The sequence below is a fragment of the Pithys albifrons genome, chromosome 11 (genome assembly GCF_047495875.1).
Source record: "Pithys albifrons albifrons isolate INPA30051 chromosome 11, PitAlb_v1, whole genome shotgun sequence".
NCBI classification, from domain to species: domain Eukaryota; kingdom Metazoa; phylum Chordata; class Aves; order Passeriformes; family Thamnophilidae; genus Pithys; species Pithys albifrons.
In genome coordinates, this window is record NC_092468.1 from 22,197,202 (window position 1) to 22,221,227 (window position 24,026).

The following is a 24,026-nucleotide window of genomic DNA, read 5'->3' on the forward strand; positions in this document are numbered from 1 at the left end:
CCTTTGAGTTCTGGTACAGAGTGAGGAGCAGTTCTTCACCATCTTCCTCTTGGAAACATCTTCCTCTATGGCATTTATTGCCAGTTATAAAATACTGGTTACAAAGTAGTGGCAGGTCAAGAGGAATTTTCCTTGTTTTCGTGGAAATGATGTACAGTCTCCCCTGTGGTCACTCGTGCTCATTCATGACTCACTGTACAGTCATCAGAGCTCGGCACATGGAGTGTATGTTGGCTGGTTGGTGTATCCCACCCATTCCCAGTCGAGCATGTCGAGTCAGTGATTCCCCAGCTCCACCTGGACTCTCACTAGAAGCTCAAGCTCCTCAGGGCAGCTGTGGTGCATACCTGCTGCATGGCATTTTTGGCATGGCTTAGCTCGGCTCGGCTCAGCTCGATAGGGTCACAGCAGCGCTGGCAGGGCTTGCTTTGTGTAACCAGTTCTTGTGCTGCTGCCAATGTGTATTTTGTTGACTGTTGAAAGGGGTTTTTTGTGCTAAGGGGTTTTATGGTTGTTTTGTTTTATGGTTGTTTGTTTTATGGTTACCTGGTATGTGGTCAGGTTAAAGCACTCCTGGCATGTTATTGTAAAATTACTGCGCTGGTGTTTGGTACCATAGGTGAAGGCTGCTCTCAGGGTCAGGAAATAATGCCAGTTAACTTTTTATGGTCTAGGCCAACATTTTTGAATTTTAAAAGAGTGGAGAAAAAGTGTTCCCTGCACAAAAATATGTCCTCTGGGAAAAGGATCCTGTTAGGAGGAACTATCCCGGCCTACAATATTTTAGACCGTTTTTAATCACCATGAATTTTGGAACTCAGGATCCATTTGTTCAACATGTAAACTTGTATCAAAAGATGACATTTTTATTTGGAAAAAAAACCAAAATAAAACAGAGAAAATACACAATACTTAATAAGGGAACGTGAACATCTTGTTCTAGTTATTAATGACTAGTTCTGTTAGAGGAGATACACCCTGCTAGGGACACAAAGCAGTAAACCCTCTAGCAGAGAAGGTGGATAGTTCTTTAGTATTGTAAAATATATTAAGGAGGTGATATATATGATGTGGATTCTGCCAAATGGAAATATCTAAGTCTTGTAGGACTGGGGAAAAACAAATGATTATAGGGTGATTTTTTAGTCCAGTATATAGAGAATTCAGCATCTGCTTTTTGTTTCTGTAACAGACTCCTATATATATGTATATAAAAACTGTTTTGGTTATATAACAAATACTAAAATAGGGAAGAAAAAACTTTACTATACATCCATTGAAAGCAACAGGAAGACTAGGGAGAAATCAGCTTCAGCTGCCTGGGACTGGCAGGTCCCATCAGTGCTGTTCTGAGTCTCTCACCAGCTGTGTACATGACTTTGGAGCATGTGTTTGGTTTTTTTGTTTACCTGGAGCAGATAAAGGATCCATCCGCAGCTTGAAGACAGGTGTTGGTGAGCTGCTTGGAGAAACCAGGTTCTGGCATGGAAAAGACTATTGCAACTTTGTCTTTAAAGACTGGGTTCAACTCGACAAGCCTTTTGCTGGTAAGTGCCTTTGCAACCTGGAAGTCTTTTTACTTGGCGTTCCCCCAAACTCTCTTTCATATCTTTTCAATCTCAAACTGTATTTTTCCTGCTTTTAAGCCAGAGGTAATGAGGCTGGTTTGGTGTGTCTGCCAGGAAGAAGCAGCAAAACTCTCTTTGAGAGGTTCTAGGGCAATTATGCAGTTATGGTCCATGGATCTGGACTGCAGGTGACAGGATAAGTCACCTGCCTGGCCCTCCGTGCTGTGCCCCAGAAACTTCAGTTAGAGGAGGGGGATACTGTGCTTTTCCACATTCATGTCCTTTGCCTGAGGAAGTTCAAATGTGCTTTCCTTTCCCTTAGACTTCATTGACAGATACACCACCCCAAGGATGCCCTGGCATGACATCTCCTCTGTGGTGCACGGCAAAGCTGCTCGTGACATCGCCCGGCACTTCATCCAGCGCTGGAACTTCACCAAGGTGGGATGTGGGCATCACTGCTGGGGGCATGGAGACAAACACAGCCCTGCATCATACACATACCCTCTGTAGGCATGCATTTTATTTCTTCATGTTATTGTGATATATTGCAATCTCTTCAAGGATTTTTTTTATCTATTTTTCCCCTGCACAGATTATGAAGCCCAAATACCGATCCCTGTCCTACCCATTTCTATTGCCAAAATCTCAGCAAACTGCTAATGAATTGAAGTATCAGGTGCCTGATGCTGTTCCTGCCACAGTCCAGGTGGGTGTTGATTGTCTTCTGCTCACAGTACTCTTAAGACAGCTTGTTCTGCATCCTCCTCGAAGGAAATGTTGATTATTGACAGACCCTCTGCAAAACTTGAATTCAGAAATGCAAAACTCTTCCTTAGTTCAACTCACAGATTAGGTGCTCAGATCCTCAAATACAATAAAGTAATGCAACTCTTTCAATAGAGAAACATTAATTTATATCTCCACCTTTGAGGTACAAGAGCTAAGCTGTCTGCAGTACTCAGGTTGTGGGAACACTGTGACTTCATATTGCTGTGTGGTTTTCTGTTTTGTTTTCTGCTGCTCTTCTTCTAGCATGTAACATTTGTTTTTTACGATTTGGGAAGGCCTGATGGGTTGAGGTTACTGAGTCACTGAGTATTTATCTCGGATCTCAGAGCAATCTACCAAGCTCCTGACACCTTCCTCAGACGGGCAGTACTCTCAGAGAGCCCAGCATTAAGTGGAGTCTCAGGGCTGTTGCTTTCTGCCTTGAACTTCGTCTGCATTTTATTATGCAGCCACCCAGCCCTGTGGGTCCTGTGCAGTTCCACACAGTCAACCCACAGTCTCATTTGTGACAATCATCCTCACAGTCAGAATTGCCAAGATACCTCTACTTAAAGCCCTGTTAGTTCTACTGAGTGCATGTATTGAATACTCCTGTTGCCTTGCAGAAATACAAACTTGTTGAAGAGTACAAAGTCAAAATAGTTATGCTAAAGCAGCAAAACCATTGTGTGGATAAAAGATGTATGAAGTAAGAGCAGTTAGACCAAACCCAGGAAAAATGCATGTCTTTGCTCTTCATAAGGAGTGGTCTACCCAGAAGAGAGCAACACTTGGGAAAGCTTAGTGAAATAAAATGCTTTTTTCTGGGTTTGTGGGTTGCCAGGGCATTGTCTGCTCCTCCCTGCATGGTGTGAGAGGTGGCCAGCACGGGGATCTTGTTTCATGGGTCTGGGGTTTTTTACATCAACCTCCAAAGTAATGCTTTCAGCTTGTTGGGAAATAGTCTCCTTCAGGCATCAGTGTGCTTCCTTGTGGCTGTAAATGCCTCCCTGGCTGTCTGTGACACCAGCGTTTTGGGAAATCTTGTTCTCATGGAAGTGCTGGAGCTTGTGTCCCCTGAGCAGACTCTTAACCACAAGATAAGCTGCAACTTCTAAATCATGGGGTTTGCTGGAGCAAAATGTTAAGCTTTACTGATTACACAACTGGAAGCAGCTCCCAAAGGAGAAATTAGACTGAGAACAACCTAGATTTAACTTCCCTTCAGTCCATACTGCAGAGCTACTGGCTCAGGCCATCAGCCTGTGGGAGAGGAGGATGGAGTTCAAACGGTGACTGTGGAATTCTGCAGTCACCGATGCTGAGTGATGGGTGAGCTGTTGGAAAACTAGCCTGGCCACCACATTGCTGTAACATTGCAAATAACTGATACATCCAGGAAAATGAGGGGCTGTTCTCAATGATGGCATAAACAGCAAAAATAGAGCAGGTTTGTCATGTAAATTATTCTTTTGAAACTACTTTACTCACTGCTAATTTATATCAAATTGCAGCTTTTATAGATCTGTCAGAGTAGCCCAGCCCTGCATGCAGGCAGATAAATAAAACTAGATGATATTAAGGTGAAAACATGTTGCCCTGCAATGTACCAGCCTTGCCAGTGTGAGGGAAAACTGGGGGGAAGAGCATTTGGAGCACCAAGAGCGGTGGAGGCGGTGAGGGGGTCTCCTCTGCCCAGGCTGGGGCACCCTGCTTGGCTGCAGGTCCCCACGCTGTTGCAGCTGGTTTATAATTTTTGGGTGACCTGCTTGAGCTCCAAGGCATAGTTTTGCATGCACTTACTGGAATTTTGGCTGTCTTCTCCCTAATGCCAACACTGGCATGGTTTGCATCAGTTCCCCATCATCCCCCACAAGTGCCTTGGGCATCCCTGAGGTCCCACTGCGGGTCTGTGAGTGGCTCAGGCTCTCCTCCTGATGGAGGTTTCAGATTTAGCTGCTCTAGGATGTGGGGAGAGGGGATCTGCAGCCTGGATCCAAACTTCCCCTCGTGGTTGCCTTTTTCTGGAGCTTCCAGGGTGTGCATCCCTGTGTGACTTCTTTCCTGCAGTCACAGGAATATCAACCGCTTGCCTGTCCTAGTTTATTAGTTTTGGAGCTGAGGGCTGCAGGCACTCACATGTCCTTTCATTGGTACAGTCCAGAACAGAAATAAGCAGATACCCTACAATCTTTCCCTAGCTTTTTAATCCAGAAAAATTAGAGCAATATTGTTCCTATTCTTGATACTGAATCCTTTGAGTGGCCAAGAGCCAAACTCGTGTTATCCCCATTTTGGTGCTGTGTAGAAGTTACAGCCCTGAGGTAAAATCCAGCATCCCAGGACTGTCCTGAGCTGTAGGGTGATTGAGGAAAGCCTGGCTGCTGGGGTTCTTGTTTCTGAGCCTTGTTTGCAAATCTGTCTTCAATTGTGGGCAGATCAGAAGAAGGGAAAACACAAAGGATCCATGAGGATTGCAACTTTGCTGTAAGCCCAAACCACTGACCTGTCAGCAACAGATTGCAACCTCATTGTACCATCTGGTTTTGCTTTCCTTTGTCAGAGGAGAGGAGCAGGAAAGCATTTTTGGGAGGGTGGGGATAGCAGGAGCAGCACTGACAAGGGCCTTCCCCTGGGCATGGAGGATGAATGCAGTGTGCATGGGAAATGCTGTGGAGGTATAGGGTGGGAAGGAGGAACAGGAGCTGGGAATGGTCTCTCATCCTCTTTCATTTGAACTTCTGGGCTTTGCTTGCAATAGCAATGTGATTTTTGCAAGAACACATTGATTCTTGAAAGAGTCAAACAGTCTTGTGCCAAAGGCAGTGCTGGTTTTTTTTTCCGTCTCTATTTCCATTCCAGAGTTTGCAGTTATCTGCCAAAGGCAGTGTTGCAAAAGATGTGATGTGGTGAGGCAACATCCCCTTCCTGATGGAAATGCAATGAAAATTTAATGCTCTGGCAGTAGCTAACGCCCTTACCTCTTTGAAGTCTGCGTGAGATCTTGCATTGTTTAGGCTTTATGCACTACCCCCCAGCAAACATCTCATTTATTATCCCTCTATCGGTTGGAGAAGTTAAAGGGATGACAAGCTACTGAGAGGCTTGAGGGAGGGAAGAGGAGAGGCAGGAGCATGAAGGTGCCAGATCTGGATGGGATGTGCTTTGCTGGGCAGTGTGAGGTCTTTTTTCCTTAGGAAATAGGTTGGATTTGAACCAGCTCCCTTTAATACCTTGACAGGACAGGGAAGATGCCCAGAAGTGTGAGATGGAACATCAGTGATATGGGAAGGCCTGTGTAAGAAACTTCCAGGTGTGTGTATATGCCTGTGAGTGCCAAGGCTTTGTTTCCTTGGGATGCAGCTGCACCCATGCAGTGCTTGTCCTGCCACCTCCTCACCTGTCCTGTGGCTGCAGACCTTTTAAAATTATTAAAACAATCTTTGAGGTCCAAGCTGGAACACTTTACACCCATTCTGCTGTCCCAGCCAATACCTTCTGACACCTCCTCTTCTCTCCACACATGTATTCGAGGTTGCACCTGACATAAGCTTTTTGGGTGATGCTGTGCCAGCTTTTTGGAATGAGCCATGACACATTGTTTTGCATGAAACAGAGAAATGATGGCCCTGTAACTGCAGGCAGCATGGGATGTGTAGGAGCAAAGATGAAGGCAGGGAAGGGCAGGTGGATGATATGTTGGTGGTGGAAAGGAGTGGTCCTGAGGGATGGTTCTGTTGTGTTAACTAGCAAAAAAAAAAGTAAAAAGTTAAATATCAGACTTTGCACACCAGGAATCTGCTGCCCTCTGAAGTGCAGTTCCAGATTGCTGCGCTGGTGAGGATGGAAGGGCTTTGACCTCCTGTCCAGGCTGCAGCTTGAGCATTGTGTATGGAAGAATTAGCCTGCTTCCTACCCAGAAAACTTTGTCTATCCTTATTAATGCCTGTGGTGGATTTTTGTTCAGGATCTCTGTCTGCCATGGTGCTTGGTGGGGTATCAGCAGTGCCCAGCCTAGGGCAAGTGCGAATTCTCAGCCTTAGCTTTGCATTTAAAACCCTGTGGGCATGAGCAGCATCACCTTGCAGAGGCTTTTGCAGGCACAGGGCAGCTGTTTGGAACTGGTAGAGGCTGTGACGACCCTTGTGTTCAGGCTGGATTCCTCACTCCAGGATCTGGGACCCCAACACTCAGTTTGGGAGATGCAGAGTGCTCCCTCCTGTTGGCCAAGAGAGCAGCCCAGTAGGTGAGTTGCAGGGTCTGTTTTTCAGTGACCTGGTGGGGAAAATTCCTTCTGTCCAGGTGAAAGAATTAGCTCAGGAGTTGTGTGCTTCTTAGCAGAAATGCCCCTCAGGTGCCACTTCCAGAGTTGCTTCAGAGATGAGAGGAGTGGTTTGGTTTGGGCAAGCAGCACCTGGAGCAAAGGGCCAAATCCTTACCTGCTGCCTTACTACGGGTGATTAATTAACCCTCAAAAGTCCTCAGCTGTGCCATGAACAGCAGTCTGCTAGGATGGTGGGTGGTGATGACAGTGACACAGCAAAGCGCAGGGTCAGGGTGTCGGGGATTTTGCGAAGGCAGGGGGACTGATATGGAGAAGATTAGAAGCTGGACACAGATAATTAAAATAAATCTACAGAAGAAATTTCCAAGGCAAAATGTGGTTGAACCCTGAAAGAGATTAGGATTTTGCACGTACTAACACACACATTTCACAGGTTCTCAACTCTTGGATCTTGTCCTGTCTGGGACTGGTATAATGGCTGTATTGAAATATTTTAAGGCTATTGTTTTGATGGTTTTGTCTTGACAATGTTTAAAGACAGAGGCTAATCATGAGTAATTATTTCCCCCAAGCACGTACTCTGCCAGAACTTAATTAAAAACTACATTTCTGTCTAGGAGAATGTCACTTGGGGCATAGTGTGGCTTCCTCTTGACTCGAAGTATAGGAGCAGGAGATGCCACAGCATCTTTGGCTGGGGGGGACAGGATGCTGGCTGCTGTGGGACCCGCTGAGCCTGGCCCAGAGCACGAACAAAGGTTGTTTCTCATATTGGTTTGGCTCTCTTGCACAAGAACTGCAGGAGGGAGGGGCAGAGCATGCCCAGGGGATCTTGCAGGATCTACTTTAAAAGTGGATTTCCAGTAAAGACTGATAAATAAACATGGGCAGCTGAATTATAAATTTTAGAAGTCATATCATCACAAATGGGATGGCTTGTGCAAGAATTTGGCAGAAGAAACAAATGACCTTGAGTGCTGAGGACAAAGATACCCCCTGAGTTATCAGACTGACTACAATTGTGTACAGGCTGTTTGTGGGAAAAACACACAGCCCCAGCTGTAGACCATCTTAAAAGTGCTGGCCAGGAGGTTACTGGTGGGATGTGCACACCTAAAGGTGGAAATTCAGGTTGTTTTAAAAGCAGTTTATCATAAGCCCTTAAGCAAGAACAAAATTTCATTGTGCTACTTCTGTTGCATCTGGAGCTGCTCAGGTGGGAGAGGAAGGAACACAGCAACAGGACAGGGCACTGGAACTTTTAATCAAAACATTATTAAGCATTGATAGCATTTTTGGACATTCTTGCTCCTGATTAGAAGTGCAGTACAAATGATACACGTATTACCTTATTTAGTGAAATCCTGACAGGAAACGCTGCCAGGGAAGAGCATTGCCTCTCAAGTAACTCAGTTGCCATGCCATGGTGTCCTGGGTGGACAGAGCTGAAGGTGTTACTGTCTTGCTTTCCAGGTGATCCGCTCTGCTGCTGACTGGTCAGCCGGCATCAAATACCACGAGGAGTCCATCCACAAAGCCTACATCAGTGTCATAGAGAACAGCAAGCACTACATCTATATAGAAGTGAGTGGCTATGAGGGAAAGCAGGAGGGTGCTGATCCTCTGGGCATGGCTTGCAGCCATCAGGAGAGTAATTCTACTTCTTGAGGTTTGGTCTTAATTTTTTATGAATTTAGACAGATCCATTAACTTCAGTGGTCTTCAGACCAAGCTGATGGGTTTTACCCTGTCAGCCTTCCGACCATGAGGTGGAAAAAGCAGACCTCTCCTTTATACGTCTATTTGCAAAATTGCCAGCAGCTTTCATGGCCTGTGCAATGCTCTTCCTGTCCCATCCATGGATTTGCCATGTCCCCTGTGCACGCCCAACCTCCCACTCACAGGGCTGCTTTTCATCCATTCAGCCTTCAGCTGCAGGAATCTCTTGTGTCAGAGTGACACTCAGTGCTGGCTGAATGGAGATGCTTATTCTCTTTTTTTTTTTAGCCTCTTTTTAGGTTGCTCTTTACATGAACTTTCTAAGGAGCATGATTAATAAGGACTAATTCATTCCCTAAACAAGCACAGACACACATATCATTTAATCATAATTTAAAAAAGCCTCCACTCCAATGGCACACAAACCCAGCTATCTTTAGTTGCTCTTGGTCTGAAACAAAGCATGCAAATATTTTTGGTTGGTTGCTGGCAGTGTCTGACAGTAGCTCTGCTTGCTTTTCCTGCAGAACCAGTTTTTTATTAGCTGTGCTGATGATAAAGTTGTCTGGAACAAGATCGGCGATGCGATTGCTCAGAGGATTCTTAAAGCTCACAGGTAACCTATTCTTAACAAGGCAGTGGAAGTGTTCTAAGTGCATTTCCACAGTGTGGTGCAAAATAACACCTTCCTGGACACATCTGTACAGTAGCTGTGCCAACGCAGAGCTGATGCAGTCAAGCATCTGCTTGCATTCGCAGCAGTGAGACTCCTGAGTGGTTTTTTGCACCCAGAAAGTGGTTTTCTGGGCTTACCCTGATGCAAATGTATTTTTATGTATGGAGCTTGTTTAAAGGCAGGTCCTTTATGTGATACCTTTGCTCCACAGCCAACCTGCCTTGAACTGGGTGGTCAGGCAAGTTAATGGGAAGGGTGAACTAGGTTTTGTGGTTTATTTAAATCATCTAATAGGGAGAATTGGTTTCAAATGAGGGAAACAAACACATTTTGATGATTTGCCTGCAGGGCTCAGCTATTTGAATAACTTTTCCTGGTACATGCTGGAAGGTGTTCACAACCTCCAGCTGTTGCAAGGGAACCATCGTTTGTTCCTGGGTGGAATCCAACCATGCTTTAGGCACTCCTTTTGCTTCAGCACACTTAAGCCAGTGATAATATTAGTGCCACACATAGTGGCTTGTCTTCACTTTGATCCTGGGCAGCCTTGCTTAAGGTTGCTCCCCTGGAGTCTCTCTTTAAGAGACAGATATGTATTTCATGGTCTGAAGGTGTATCCTGATATTGCTGGCCTGATCTACAGAAAACTCAGTAAATTTCTTCCTTTCATCTCTCATGTGCTTTTTCACCATGCATGTACATATTTCTTGCACTGATCACTTTTTCCATATTGTTGTCCAGAGCTTTGCTGAGGCTGCTTTCCCAGACATGCTTTCTCCAGGGTCACAGAAATTTTTCTCATTTTGGCACTTGAGCCTGGAAATTCCCATTTGGCAAAGACACCCAACCTGAGACAGGCAGGCACTGGGATACGGGAGCTCCCACGAGCCAGGCTTTGTTTGGAGACACTGTGGAAAGATGAGAACTTTTCAAACTGGGAGGGCTCCAGTGTTATCTGCTGTGCCATTAACAACAGGGTGGAGTTTCCTGAGATCTGTGTGAGCTGCAATTCATAGCCCAAATAATTTAAACTAGCTAAACATGAAAAGATGGGATGGATTTTCTCACCTGGGGTAAATAAGGAGTGGTGCCAGTGCTGCTGAAAATGGTGTTGCTGGTGTTTGCATTGCAACCTCAAGGATCTCAGGCAGCTGGACATGTCACCTTCTCATGCTTAAAGGGGCTACAGGAGAGCTGGAGAGGAACTTTGGACAAGGGCATGTGTGATAGGACAAAGGGAAATGGCTTTAAGTGAAAAAGGGCAGGTTTAGATTGGGTATTGGGAAGAAATTCTATTCTGTGAGGGTGGTGAGGCCCTGGCACAGGTTGCCCAGAAAAGGTGTCCCTGCCCATGGCAGGGAAGTTGGGACTAGATGAGCTTTAAGGTCCCTTCCACCCAAACCATTCTAGGATTCTATGATCTCTGTGCTGATCAGGGTCCCCCTGGAAAGCCACTCTGGATTGCCTTTTCTGCCTTTGGGAACTGATTACCATGGGTGCCTTGCATCAGTTGCCCACTGTTAGCAATGCTATTGAGGTAGCAGCAAATTCTCAGAGTAATCTGTTAAGATTTTCCTGTTATATAAACTTTATGTAACTGGTGTCATTCTGTCCAGATACTAAAAAGTTTAGCACAGAAGGGAGTCACACAGATTATTCAGTGACCCATTTCCAGACCTAATGCTCTATTATTACTCCAATTTTATGTCAATATTGTGCCAGTTTAATGTTGGTGATTTCTCACTGAATATAAGATTCAAATTCTGCACACTCCAGAGGGTTGGTCATTGCCTAAGATTAAAAGTAAATTCAGACCTAAATAGTTTATATCATAATGCTCATGTTCCAAACTGCCCCAGGAAAACAGCGTAGGTGACACACAGATGTTTAATTGTAAATTAAGGTCTCTAGTGTAGCCTGTATGCTTCTCACTCTGCTAGACTAAATATTTTCTACTGATGTTATTCATAATGCTCTTTTCTTAGTTTCCTCTTTTTTCATGGGTGGCTCTGTAACCAGTTTAATAAACACTGGCCTTAGACAAACAAGTTGCTTTTTGGGGAATGCTTTTGTTGGTAGATCTTTTTCATGATACAGACAAACTTGGTTTCACAGTCTTTTGTGTATGGGTAAGTCCTCATTAACTGTTTCTGACCTCTGCTGGCAAACAAAATCCAGTCTGCAGTGCCCAGCACAGCTAGAAGGAAGCATTGCTTTAAATTAAAGACACGCAGGTCCTCCCTGTCTCCCTCACAGCTCAGGTGGGACCCCCAGTGCTCCACAATTCCCACACCCTTAAATTTGCAGGCGTGGCTTGCTCGAGGAAGGAATACTTCTAATAAAAATTGCAGACTGGCTTATCCTCAGACTGCTCTTGAAGTGGTTTTGTGCTGATTAAACTGTGTTTGCCATCTAGTGGCAGCGTCCTTCCGTGGAGCATTCTCCTCCTGCTTCTGGGTGCAGGACAGGAGACTGACAGCACCCAGGGGTGCTTGGGAAGTGCTGGCAGAGCTCTGACTTTGGTCAGCAGAGAAAACCCAAAGGTGGGCTTTGAAAAAAACCCCAGGCAGTGCTGTGATGGTAGCTTTTGTTCTGAATGGGATCACAGTTTGGATGTGGATTAGTTTGGGCAAACTCTGGAACAGAGTTTTTGTGGGATTTGATATATCAGTGACATACTTGCCTTCCTCAAATGATCAATGTTTTGCTTGTGCCCTGAGTTTTTTCCACCTTTTGTGATGTTTCTGACTTCTGAAAACCAGGAGGCAGTGGAATGTCAGGTTGGATTTGGGACTTCTGCCTGTGATAGCTCTGTAACCTTCACTGTGCTCTGCCAGGCTGTTCTATGCTCCAGTGTCCACCAGCATCAGTGTGTCTGGCCTGTTGGGGTGCTCAAACAAACTTTTATAGTGTAAAAAACCTAGCCTGCCCTTGAACTTCGGTGAAAATGTGGTTCTTTTCCTGCAGTTTCTTTTGCTGTCTGCTGAGAGTAAATTATTCCTTCTCCTCCTGAAGGAGCACTCAACAGAAGTACTGACAGTGAAGACCTGAAACTGGAAATCTGCTTCACACTTTGCTCCCTGAAAATTTGTGTAGGAACCTTGGATGGAACCGAAGTCAGTCAGCACAGGGGAAGTGAAACCGAGGGGACTTCACCTTGTACAAAGCTGTAACTTCTCCAGGCTAATGTAACATTTCCAGGCTGATATTGCTTCAAACTGTTGTTTCAGGGAAAACAAGCGTTTCCGAGTGTACGTGGTGATCCCGCTGCTGCCTGGGTTTGAAGGAGACATTTCGACTGGTGGGGGGAACGCGCTGCAGGCCATTATGCACTTCAACTACAGGTACTGCAGGGCTGTTGGAGAGCACCCTGGAGGTGCCAAAGACCCCACAAGCCATCAGCATGGCCAAGTTGGACAACCTGATCTAGTGGAAGGTTTCCCTGCCTATGGCAGGGGAGTTGGAATGAGATGAGCTTTAAGGTGCCTTCCAACTTGCCAAACCATTGTATGATTCTATGATTTGTTTTCCTTTCAGCTGATCAGACCAGGACATGCTGATTTGTTTCCAGATCTGCATTTTTGGCCAGTACTTGGCCTGGCTCTGCCTACTGGGCCCATGAAGGCAATGGCATGCTCCCCAGTGTGATTCTCCTGCTCTGGGATGGATGTTTTGGGGGGGCACTTGCAACCCGGCAGATCTCCTGGGAAGGACTGAAATGCAGCAATGCTAGGTAGCCCTTGTGCTGGGAACGGGCTGCATAGGAAGGCAAAATGGCCCAAGGCAAGATGGTTTACTGGAAATCTGCTGTGTTATGGTATGCCCAGGGCACAGTCAGACTGTGGAGACTACTGCTACCCCTGGAGTGAAATCTGCCTCATCTGCTGTGCTGCAGGTGTCCTGCTGCACCTCCAGAAGGATGAGTGGGGCAGGGGACACAAGCAGAAGGAAAAACAGCATGTGCCCCTAACAATACCCTTCTGCTTGAGCTTTTTTCTGCAAGGGCAACCACGGATCTTGAGAAATTGCCCATGGGTTGGCTGTTTCTTAATGAGATTCTAGCTGTGGCTTTTCCAGCCTGACCATAGTCCCACAAACTCCATGACCTGGCATTCTGCACATGTTGTTATTTTTTCTTAACGTGATTTCAGATCCAGACATGTGTCACAGAGAGTAGTAGCTCTGTTTGTCACACATTTACCATCACTACAAAATCGCTCCCCTGCTCCTATGTGGGTTGGTACGACCTCCTTTAGGAAATGAGCAGTCCTTGATGTACCAACAGTTATTTGGGAAAAGTGTGTGCTCTGGAAGCACCCTGTTTCTCTTGCTTGCATGGGGTATTTGAGAGGCACCTGTGTTTGTCATTTACCTTGCCTGGCTCTGCTCCGGTATATGTTGCTGCCTCAAGTTGCAGTGGTGCTGATGGTTGCCTGCGTTCTTTCCAGGACCATGTGCAGAGGAGAAAACTCAATCCTGGGTCAGCTGAAGGCAGAGGGTGGTAAGAGCTTTGTTCCTCTCCTCTGTTTTGTTTATCCTTGGGATGCTGCTGTTTGGCGGATGCATCTGTAACACGTCATATAACACATGCTATGGACTCGTGGGGCTGTGAGCCACCTCCTCCTTGACTGTGATCCCACGGCGAAATCTCTTGGGTCATGTGAGCCACGGCCAGTTGTCAGGCTTCACGCCTGGATGCAGCCCTGATGCAGAGGAGGGGAGCACCCCAGGGAGGAGCAGAGCAAAATTGCAGCTGCTCGGGATTGTGTTATTTGGAAAATGTCCTGAGAGGGGTCACACTTCTGGGAGCAATGAACCCTCAGCCTCCCCCATGAATCCCACCCAGGGTTTGCTTCTGGCAGTTGTGAAACACTTAGAGGAAAAACCTGCCTGAGCACGATGCTGTATCTGAGTTGCTTCCTTGCCACAAGGATGCCTGCTGGAATTTGCTCTGTTGGGAATCAGAGTACCATGAAAACCCACTTATCACAAACTCTAGGGGCATGCATAATGCCTCATTTGTTCTAGGTCTTGGTGTAAATCTGAACTGCACACAAGTAGGACACATTTTCCATACTGTGCCTGGACAGAACACCTGCTTCCAGCCTCCTTTCTGCAGCATCTGCAGAAAAACAGTTGCATAGTCCAGTTATTTTAAGATATTCAGACCCTTGTGTGCTGTGCCAGGGAGATTGGGGTCATTCTAGCTGAAGTGGATGTCTCTGAGCAGGCAGCAGATCAGAGCAGCACAGAGAGCCCACAGGCAGCTTTTGAAGTCTATTTTTGAAGGAACTTATTTCCATTATCAGTTTATTTGTTTTTTTGTTAAGTCAAAATTAACTGGTTTTTATGGGTGTTTTCATGTAAAGAGGGTCTTTTCCTTCTCTTCCACCTCCCTCATCCTATTGGTTTTGTTGTCTTTTAATTTGCAGTTGGAGATAAGTGGATAAACTACATATCATTCTGTGGACTTCGAACATATGCAGAGCTGGAAGGAAAACTGGTCACAGAGCTCATCTATGTGCACAGCAAACTGCTCATTGCTGATGACAACACAGTTATAATCGGTGAGCAGGAGCTTTCAGGAGAGATTTGGACCACTGGGTTATACCTGGATCAATCCCTTCCCATCCCCATGCACAGTGCAGGCTGTAGTGCCATGGCTTTTCTATGTTGTCATTACTTTGCTGAGAAATAGTTTCCTGTTTAAAAAAACAAACCCAAAAAGCAAACTCATAAATTCATCAGGAGGGAGGAAAGGATTTGGAGGGCTGTCATTTAATTTGTTTTTCTGAAATGGTTTTAAATCTGTGTGTAACCGTGAAGAGAATCCCAGTGCAGGGAATATTGTCCATCTGTCTTGTATCAAACTCTGCTCGAGCAGGAAGATTTGTGAGACTTGTCATCTGTTCCTGAAAGAACAGAATGTGCCGTAAAATTTGGAAGGTTTGGACAACATGTGTCATGTATCAGCTCCATTTCCTAAGAATGGGGCAATATGCTATAAGGAGTAATAGATATTATTTCATCCTTTTCTCTTACCATATTTATTGTGAGAACATGAAGCAAAGACAAGAGAGTTCAGGCTCAGAGTTCCACACTGCAGCAGAAAAGCAGAATTTCAGCCTGCTTCTTTAAAGAAGCCCTTTTTGAGCTGTTATATCAGCAATGAAAAGTTTGCCAATGAATAATTTAATACCAGATTTTGCAAGGCTCAAAATACTCCTGCTGTTCAAAGCAGCAGTCCAGCCTGTGGTCTCAGATGACCTGTGGTGAGGTTTGCTGCTCTGTCACCCTCTGGAAGGTTAGATCCCATCTCTAGTGCACAGAACAACTCAGAGGTGGTTTGATATTAAAACAGGAGCAATGTTGTTCCAGCTGGGACAGGTCTGGGGGACTGGGGCAGCTCTTGATTTCTATTTTCTGTACTTATAAGCCCAAGGATGGGTTTTTATACAGCAAGTGCCTCCATCTGGGTGGTGAGGGGATAGGGAATCAGTGTCCTCCTTTTTCCATGTAAGAAAGAGAGTGCATAGAAATTAAATGCTTGTGGAACTACTGTGCAGGAGCTGGAAAGCAAGAGAGGGGTTTCTTAACTTGTTTTATCTCTGGAGGTGTTAGCTCCCCTGGAGTTAATCCAGTCCCTGGGAAGGCTTAATGGCTAACTGCTGCCTGAGGGTCTCTTAGGGCTCAGTCTGGAGATTTTTCCCTCATCCCCTGCTCTCTGATGGCTATGTGGGACAGAGAAACCTCTTTGGGGGATAAAACCTGAGCTGGTCTCAAGCAGAACCCACCCTGAAAGGTACAACCTTCCACAGCAACCTGGTCTAGTGGCAGGTGTCCCTGCCCATGACAGGGGGGCTGAAGTGAGATGGTCCCTAACCATTCTGTGATTCCATGATTAACCCACAGAGCCCATCCTGCCTCAGGTAACTTGGTATCCAAACCAAGTGTAGTTAAGACCTTTAACGTTGTTGCTCCTTCAGCAAAAGCATCTGGGAAGAGTAAACTTCTGAAAATATTGGCCTGGCCTTGATTGTGATTTAACCTTCTTCCAAGCCTGGAGCTGTTGAATCCTGCAAAAATTAGTTGAGTTTTCTTTTTTGCCTCCCCCAAATCTTGTCACTCAGGGTCTGTGTTTCTGTAAGGAAGCCCTCTGGGTGGCACTTTACCTAATGAAGCCATGAATGGTCCCCCATGGAGCTGAGGGCTGTGGAGGGCCTGAGGGGTGGTGGGTGGAGATGGAGGGTGTGGGGGAGAATCTCGTGCAGCAGTGGGGCATTGCCTGTGCTCTGTCTTCCCCCTGCCCAGGCTCTGCCAACATCAACGACCGCAGCATGCTGGGGAAGCGGGACAGCGAGATGGCCATCATCGTGCAGGACACAGAGACTGTCCCCTCTGTGATGGACGGGGAGGAATACAGCGCTGGGAAGTTTGCCCAGTCCCTGCGGCTGCGGTGCTTCAGGTGGGATGCACGGGGCTGGCCCAGCGCAGCAGGGATGCAGGCAGGGCTTGCTCAGGCTTACACGTGCTCACAGTCTTGCAAACTAGCCAGGCTTAGCACTGCCTGGCCTGGATTTAGCCCAGGGTTTTGCTGCTGTATCACTGGCCTTGCTCACATTGCTCCTGTCCTCAGCTCGGCAGCTTGACTTCACAGATTGTTTTCCTCCAGGACTTCTCTAGCAGAGCTCATAGACAAGTGGTGTTTCCCCTCCACATCCCATTTTCACACTCTCTCAATCTCGGATGGCAGTGTCAATTTCCAATGGAAGTTTCTTCAGTGGGAGCAGCCATCTGGTCCATAACACGTCCAGTTTTTTCTTTAAAACCTTTTTCCTTTTTTTCCCCCAGCCCTATTTCCCATCTGGACAGTTACTGCACAGAAAAAAAAAGGAGGAAATCAAGTGGCATTTCAGCTGACAAACTATCACAGGGGATGGGAGTGGGAGGGTGCTGGGAGAAAACAGGGTTCTCAAGAGGGGGAACACCCAATGCTTCAGCCTTCATGAGCATCCACGCCTTGGTCTTCTCAGGGTTGTCCTTGGTGGCTCTGATCAAAATCCGGAACACCAGGATCCCGTCTGTGACAAATTCTTCAAGGAGGTGTGGATTTCCACAGCAGCTCGCAATGCCACTATCTTTGATAAGGTGAGGAGCATGGTGTCTTTCCCCTCTCTCCCTCCCACACAGAGGCAGCAGGTGACAACGGGAGAAGCAGCACAGGGTGTGCAAGGGCAACAGGTCCAGCTCCTGGGGTTAGACCCTCAGAGGTACTTTGAAGGAAGGAATAATGTCACAGCAAGAGCTGTGAACAAGAAACTGGAGTTTGTGCATCCTCAGAATGTGATGGCAGCCACCAAGGCAGGAGATCTGATTTCTCCTTGTGTTTGTATCAGTACTTACTACTTGTAGTCAGTCACAGCATAACTAGAGTGGAAGCAAATTTTACATGCATCTTTTAATGAGCTTTTGCAATGATCAGAAAAAGTCCTGGAGCTTTCCCTCTGCCTGGTCCAGCTATGTTGTGGATAGGCACATACCTTTCCTCCTCGTTCTTTGGGCTGTTAATTAAGTCACTCCCATCCCGGGGAATTTGTACTGGATGTTTTGGTGTTTCTCAGGAATTCTGCATTGCAGCATTTCCCCTGCACTGACAGGCTGCTTCTTCTTTCTGTTTTGATCAGGTGTTTCGATGCCTTCCCAGTGACCAGGTGAATAATTTAACCCAACTGCGTGACTTCATCAACAGGCCCAAATTAGCAAATGATGATCCTGCAAAAGCAGCAGAAGAATTGAAAAAGATTCGTGGGTTTTTAGTACAATTTCCCTTTCGTTTTCTGGAGGAAGAGTACTTGCTTCCCTCCGTTGGAACAAAGGAGTCCATGGTACCCATGGAGGTTTGGACTTAAGAAGATGCAGACTGCTTTGCCTTTTAAAGTCTTGTTCTCAGGAGAGCTGATGAACAATATGGAATTTCAGAAAGCTTTTTATTGCAGAGGGAGGCAAAAAACATCTCCACCAAGCTAATGTGCCTTTCTTAAGGATTTTGGTGGAGGAACTTGAAGCAAATCGACACTAGCAAAGGAGAGGAGCAGAAAGACTTGGAGATGATGGCGAATGAGAAGTTTAACCTCTGAACGAGTTAATTCTTCAGGCATGTTCTGATCATCTAAAGGACGCAGGCCACTTCCTAGGACAGGAACTCAATCCCAATCGATGTTGCTACCACTGCCAGCTGTATCCTGTGGTTGTGTACGTACTGTGATCGTGCTGTGGATGCACAGAAGTCGTGGGCTCTGTGTGCTTTTAAGGCTTTTGGGTATCTGCACCTTGGCTCACTGGAGTCTCCCCATCTCACCCTTTTCACAGGCTGTCAGAGCACATTGTGCAGCCCTGGAACAGTTGGGAAGTGCCATTTGCTGCTGCCTTGGGCTGTCCCACAGCTTTCCAAGTGTAGGTGTTTCACTTCTTAAATGGAAACAGACTAACAATCTTGCATCAGATTCAGCATTTTGGTTTCTTCTTCTCTTTGGGAGAAAAAACTCTTCCCGTCGCAGCTGGAGCAATCAGCAGTCCGTAGGCTTGGCAAAGGGCAGTCTCACTGGAGCTGGAGGTGCTGGAAATCAGTGGAATTTGCTGGCCTTTGCAGAAACACAACATATCAGTTTGGTCCCCCTGTGCATCGCAGGTTTCCCCAGGAGAGGATCAAGGTTCCAACTCAATCCTGAGGTCTCTGGAGCCAAAGGAAAGCAAGGCACTGCGTGTAATGGGACAGAAACTTGAAAGCCAGCGTGGGCCAAAACAAACTGCACTTATGACCCTTCATTCATGCATTTATCTTGAGTTTGTAGGTAGATTTTCAGTTCCATCCCTTTCCTCCATATGTAAAAGAAGAGAAAGGCCTTTAAGCTGACAGCAGGCTCAACCTGCTCTGATGTGTGGCTTTGTGGATGGGGTGACTGCAGGGAGGAAGGGGAGCAGTTGGCCAAGCCTTCTCTCTGGTCTGCTTTGTTATTAGACCAGCTACAATCTTGAGCTCAGTCATGCAGGACATGTCTTCCCAAGCAGAGGTAAAACTCATCATGCCCAGTCCTGTTCCATTTCTGTAAGACAGTTTCCAAAGCTCTTTTGCATCTTCCTGTGCAGTGCAACAGCAGTTCAATCCAGTATCCATGTGAAAAACACTACTGTTCCTGGGTTAGGGCCCCATGTGGTGGGCACCATCCTGGGCCTTATCTCTATCCTCCATCCTGCAATGAGCCGTGCCTCCTGATTTCATGTCCAGCTCCAACCAGGGGATGTTCCTGGCAGTCAGCAGTTTTATGTCAAAGGCTGAGAGAACATTAGAAACACCTAAGGAGAGCTGGATCTGGAGGAGCAGGAGGCTAAGCTCCTCTGCTGCCCCTGCATCCAGGCATCCCTTCCCTTGCTGGGTTATCCCTGTGTCCAGCACTCCTTAGCCAAAAGGCCAAGTGAAGCAGTGTTTTTTCTAGTTCACAGGCAAGTTTATTTTTTTCCTTTTCTGGCTCTTCCAACAGTCTCACCTGTTTTTTAACTGGAAAAGAATCCCATCAGTCACCTAGCTATCCCCAAAACATTGTTGGCACCACATTTTAACCGATTCCCTTCTGTGTTCAGACCTGTAAAGAGACATCAGCTAATTCTGTACCTGCTGCATCACCCAGGTAAGGAACAACCTCAGATGTTCCTCCAGGGCAGCCCATTCTCAGGCCCTTCCTACAGCTTCCACTGTTTTATGCTTGTGTTTTGTAGATTCAGTTGCCTATTACACTCCTTTCTGGTTGATGCATCTGTGGTCTGGTTCATTGTTGGAAGTGCATGTGCAGCAGTTTATGTGATGGACTTCAGTTTGGGGGGTTGATGCTTTTACCTGACATGCTGTAAGCACAGAAATATGTTCCTTTGATTTTTTTTTCCCTTAAAAATACTGACCTGGGGTCACCCCCTGCAGAGCCAGAGAAATATGTGCCCTGACCACTTGAGATCAAGAAAGATCAAAGGTGTCTTGTTATTTCACATTAGTTCAAGTTCAGAGCTTTTCTCTCCTAATGTTTTTAGCCGTTTTAGTTTGAACGAAGTTGCTGAATTTAAACAATTACAGCCTGTCAGAGAATCCTTGTCAGTCACACAGATCTGTGTTCAGAGTCAAAAAGGAAGCGTTCAACCCTGCCACCCATACACTGAACCTTAAAGTGTAAGACTCCTGTCATCTTCTAAGTGCTCTTATTGTGCCCTCCTCACATTAGCAAAGGTTTTTATAATTGTTAAATTATCCTTACATTGTCTTTTAAAGTGGTAGGTAGCTAATTATTGGGGCTTCCAACTCCAGGGGTGTTGAGTCCCTCTCTGCCACGCTGCTGTTGGGAAAAAACACTCAGCTCACCGTGTGATGGCTCCTGGTCTCCAGTGACACAGCAGAGCCATGGAGGGAGATTTACTTGACTGATTCTGTATGAAAAGGTGCTAATTAAGAAGGTCTTTTGTTATTGAAGTAGCAGACAGGCCTGACATTGGCGCTCTGTCCGGGAGGAGGCTTCCCTCTGTGCGAACGTCCCTTCCCTGTGTTGGGGCTAAATTCCTGATGCTGGGAATTTAGTAATGTTCAAATGCAAGCAGGGTGTGCACAGCAGCCTCAGCATGGAGCAGAGAGCCCAGCATCCCCAGGGGTTTGTGGGGCCACCTAATCCCCCATGGGTGCAGCCCTGCTTGCCCCAAACGGACGATGGGGATGGAGCCATTCCTGATGGAGGCCCCACTCCTTCACGCCATGGCTGTGATGCTCAGAGCTGGCTCCATGGGTCCTGTCAGCTGCAGGTTTGTTTCTTGTATTAAGAAGCCTGTGAGGTTGAACAGCTTGATAAGGTTGATTTCTGCACCTGAACAATCACTACTTCTTAGTCCGTCATACCAGCGTGGGCTCAACACCTTCAGACCAGAGAAGGTCACCCACAGATACCCAGTGCTGTAGATTCCAGCACTAACAACCCCAGAAACATCAATGTTTTCTTGTGGCATTTATTTGTTAGAACGATAAGAAGTGAGAACTTCTCCTGGCCTCAGACTTTATTTTGTAGTTCAGCCTGCGTAGAACATTTCTTTTCCCTTTAATTTATTCCTTAACATGTGCTACTTTGAGAACTCACACTCCTTTCCTTATTTTTTAAAAGTCTGGTATTTTAAAATATGTGTTTTGTTGTATAGATATTGGACTGGATAAATGTTTCACTGTAAAGTTAGTGCATGGTTTAAAAAATGAGGGATATAATGTCATCGTATGCAAGGACTGTACTAAAAAATAATCTGTAGGAGAACCACTCCAGCACTCCATGGCAGATGCAAAGTGCTGGGCTCAGTTTCTGATCTCTTGATCTCAGTTTGTCCCCTGACTTGCTGTGAGCTTTGCTGGATTAAACCCCAAATGCTCCCCCTTTCCTTTCTTTTGATCAAGTAACAACATGATTTTGCAGTCCTGGTGCTGTCCCTGAGAGGACCTCGGTGCGAGTGTTGCCTACCTGAGACCCTGCCATGAATAACTTACAGTATCTTTATTCCTTCCAGGGGAACATCTCTGTACAATCAATCCCAGATGTGGTTTGCTCTTGTTATTTCAGTGTAACGGGTCTTGTGCACTTGTAGCAAGGACAGTCGGGGGTTGTGTCTGGGCACAAAGCTGCATTTGTGGGGACACTGACATACAAGTCTGAATGGTCCTGTAGAATAAAGCCTTTTCCCTCTCCTGCAGAATGTAGAGACTCAAATCTGTGCTGGTCTAAGCTGACACCTCTCCACCAGCAGCAGAGCCTTTCATGGTAGGATGCTGAGGTGACCAAGAGGAAGAAAGCCAGTGGTTTCCAGACCAGGGTGTGGGCAGAGGTTGGCATCTCTTGAGTGCCCCAAGAGATGTGAACACACTGTCACAGTTTGTGGCACTTGTTCTGCAAATAGTTTCCAGTAAGTAATCCCCTCTGCACTGCTGAGATCCTGCTGAAACCAGGAGCTTTGCAGAATCCCAGTTTAAACCAGGAGCATAACGTCATGGCAGTAAATCAAGGCCAGTCTGTAAATCTAAGTGTATCAAAGTGGAGCATCCCCACCAACTGTACATCGACCACTGAATGCAATGATCCTCCTGGGGTGTCACTTTTTCCCCCCTATTTTCCTTTCCCTGCCTGCTTTCTTGTTGTATATTCCAGTATTTGTGATTATTCTATTTTTAACCTTCCAGTCTCTTTTCATAAAATCTCCATGTAAATAATTCCAACTTTCCCTAGTCCTGACACTAGAGAAATGAGAGGAAGTGTCAAAAAGTCACAGTTTTGGGAATGTTGGTTGTTTTTATTTTTTTTTTTAAATCATGTATCTAGCTGAAATAATCCACAAAAGGAGAGCTTCCACTTGGGGTGTGAGTGCAGGTCTCCATGCATCCCTCCCTTCGACAGTGCCGCTGTGACACTGAATATCCCTTCTGTGAAGGCTGCTGGAACTGAGTTTTGTATCCTTGTTCCTGCTAATAATCGCTTTCCTTTCCACTCCATTTGTATCTGATAAATGAATGTGTATTAATGGACTGACAATAAAACTGATGATCATGTTGGAAAGTTTGGTTTTGGTGTCATTTCTGCTTGTTTTGGGGGCTGTGGTCTCATCCTGCTCTGGGCTGAGTTCTACCCTTGCTATGCATCAGCAGTGCTGCCCCAGCAGCTGAGACATGATGGGAAAAGGCACAGAATTGCAATAAAAGTGGCTAGACTTGAGTAATTGGGGTTTTCCTGGGAGAGAGAAATTGCTGGGGTGAAGCAGCTTGGAAAGAAAATTGGACATCTTAAATAGATTAAAAAATCCTGTTTTAAAGGACTTTTAATAATCCAAGAGCATTATGAAAGACACAGACAAAAACACTTTGTCTCCAAAACAGAATTAACTTGCCACTGTCTGTTTTAACTTCCAGTGAAGGAAATTCAGCAGAGACAGAGGAAGAAGCAGCTGCCTGTTGTCCTCCAGGGGCAGAAGAGATTAATAAAGCATCAGTGGCATTCCCAAGCTCTCTTGCAAACTGAAAACATATTAACTTCTCTATTTCTTAGGTTTCATCTCCTTCCTCAGATGCCAGAGGGCTCTCCACATTTTTAGGACTTCCAAACCCAATCTGTGCCCTCAATAAACACAATAAACCAAGACAACAGAGCCGGAGGGCCAGGCAGGGGGTTGTTGAAAGGCATCAGGCTGAGTGACACCGTTGCTTTGGCTGCCACTCCGGCATCTCCCCGCTGATAATGTGCCTCCTGCATCCTGCTCACAAGCTCTTGAAGCAGAGATAGCAACAGGCAGGAGTGACGTGGGACCTGACAGTCACTGCTGGGTGCAGGGGTGCTGGCTGGTCCCAGGGTGGATAGTGGGGTCACACAGGGTGGCCACAGCCAAGGCTGGCAGCGTTGCTTGCTCCGTTTTGCCAGCATCACTTGATTTTTGTGTGTGCAGTGCAGGAGAGCTGTGGGATCACCTTGTGAGCTTATCCTGGTGTGAAATTAATGTGAAACTGGAAGCAGTCCTGAATCTAGAGAGTGCAGGTACCACTTTGTAGGAAGGCTCCTTTCCCTTTTCCATGTGATTGTCCTGGGCTTGGCTTTGTCATTCTTAGTAGCTGGTGCGGTGCTGTTTTGGATTCAAGTAGGGGCCCAACTTGAGGGCCCTGTTGCTATTTTTGCTGTTTTCCGTTTCCTATACATAGGCACACAGAGCCACGACTTCATCCACATCCATCCATAAAAGCAGAAGTAGAGCCAGTTTATGGCTATGGTTGGCACCAACTGTGAGGAGGCAAAACTCCCCTTGACTTTCCCACAGCCACAGTGTTCACTCACTGACGAACTTGCAAAGCCTCTAATTTGATGGCTCCTCGCTGAGCAGGAGCACAGCCCACACATACCCTGAACAAAAAGTGCCCTTACCAGCGTGTTTAACAGCCTGTTCTCTCCAGGATGGATTT

The 24,026-nt window shown here is 46.2% G+C and overlaps 1 protein-coding gene across 2 annotated transcripts in view; it reads left to right on the forward strand.

The window, feature by feature from the left end:
• PLD1 (phospholipase D1) overlaps window positions 1-22,631 on the forward strand; it is a 62,560-nt gene extending 39,929 nt beyond the window's left edge. For both annotated transcript variants that reach the window (XM_071567032.1, XM_071567033.1), the window contains 11 exons: window positions 1,419-1,547; window positions 1,891-2,009; window positions 2,164-2,277; window positions 8,098-8,208; window positions 8,871-8,959; window positions 12,250-12,363; window positions 13,468-13,520; window positions 14,452-14,586; window positions 16,331-16,484; window positions 17,053-17,167; window positions 17,704-22,631. In XM_071567032.1, the coding sequence (XP_071423133.1) occupies window positions 1,419-1,547; window positions 1,891-2,009; window positions 2,164-2,277; window positions 8,098-8,208; window positions 8,871-8,959; window positions 12,250-12,363; window positions 13,468-13,520; window positions 14,452-14,586; window positions 16,331-16,484; window positions 17,053-17,167; window positions 17,704-17,928 (1,358 nt within the window). In that variant the 3' untranslated portion in view covers window positions 17,929-22,631. The remainder of the gene's footprint in view (window positions 1-1,418; window positions 1,548-1,890; window positions 2,010-2,163; window positions 2,278-8,097; window positions 8,209-8,870; window positions 8,960-12,249; window positions 12,364-13,467; window positions 13,521-14,451; window positions 14,587-16,330; window positions 16,485-17,052; window positions 17,168-17,703) is intronic.
• The last annotated feature ends 1,395 nt before the right edge of the window (window positions 22,632-24,026 follow it).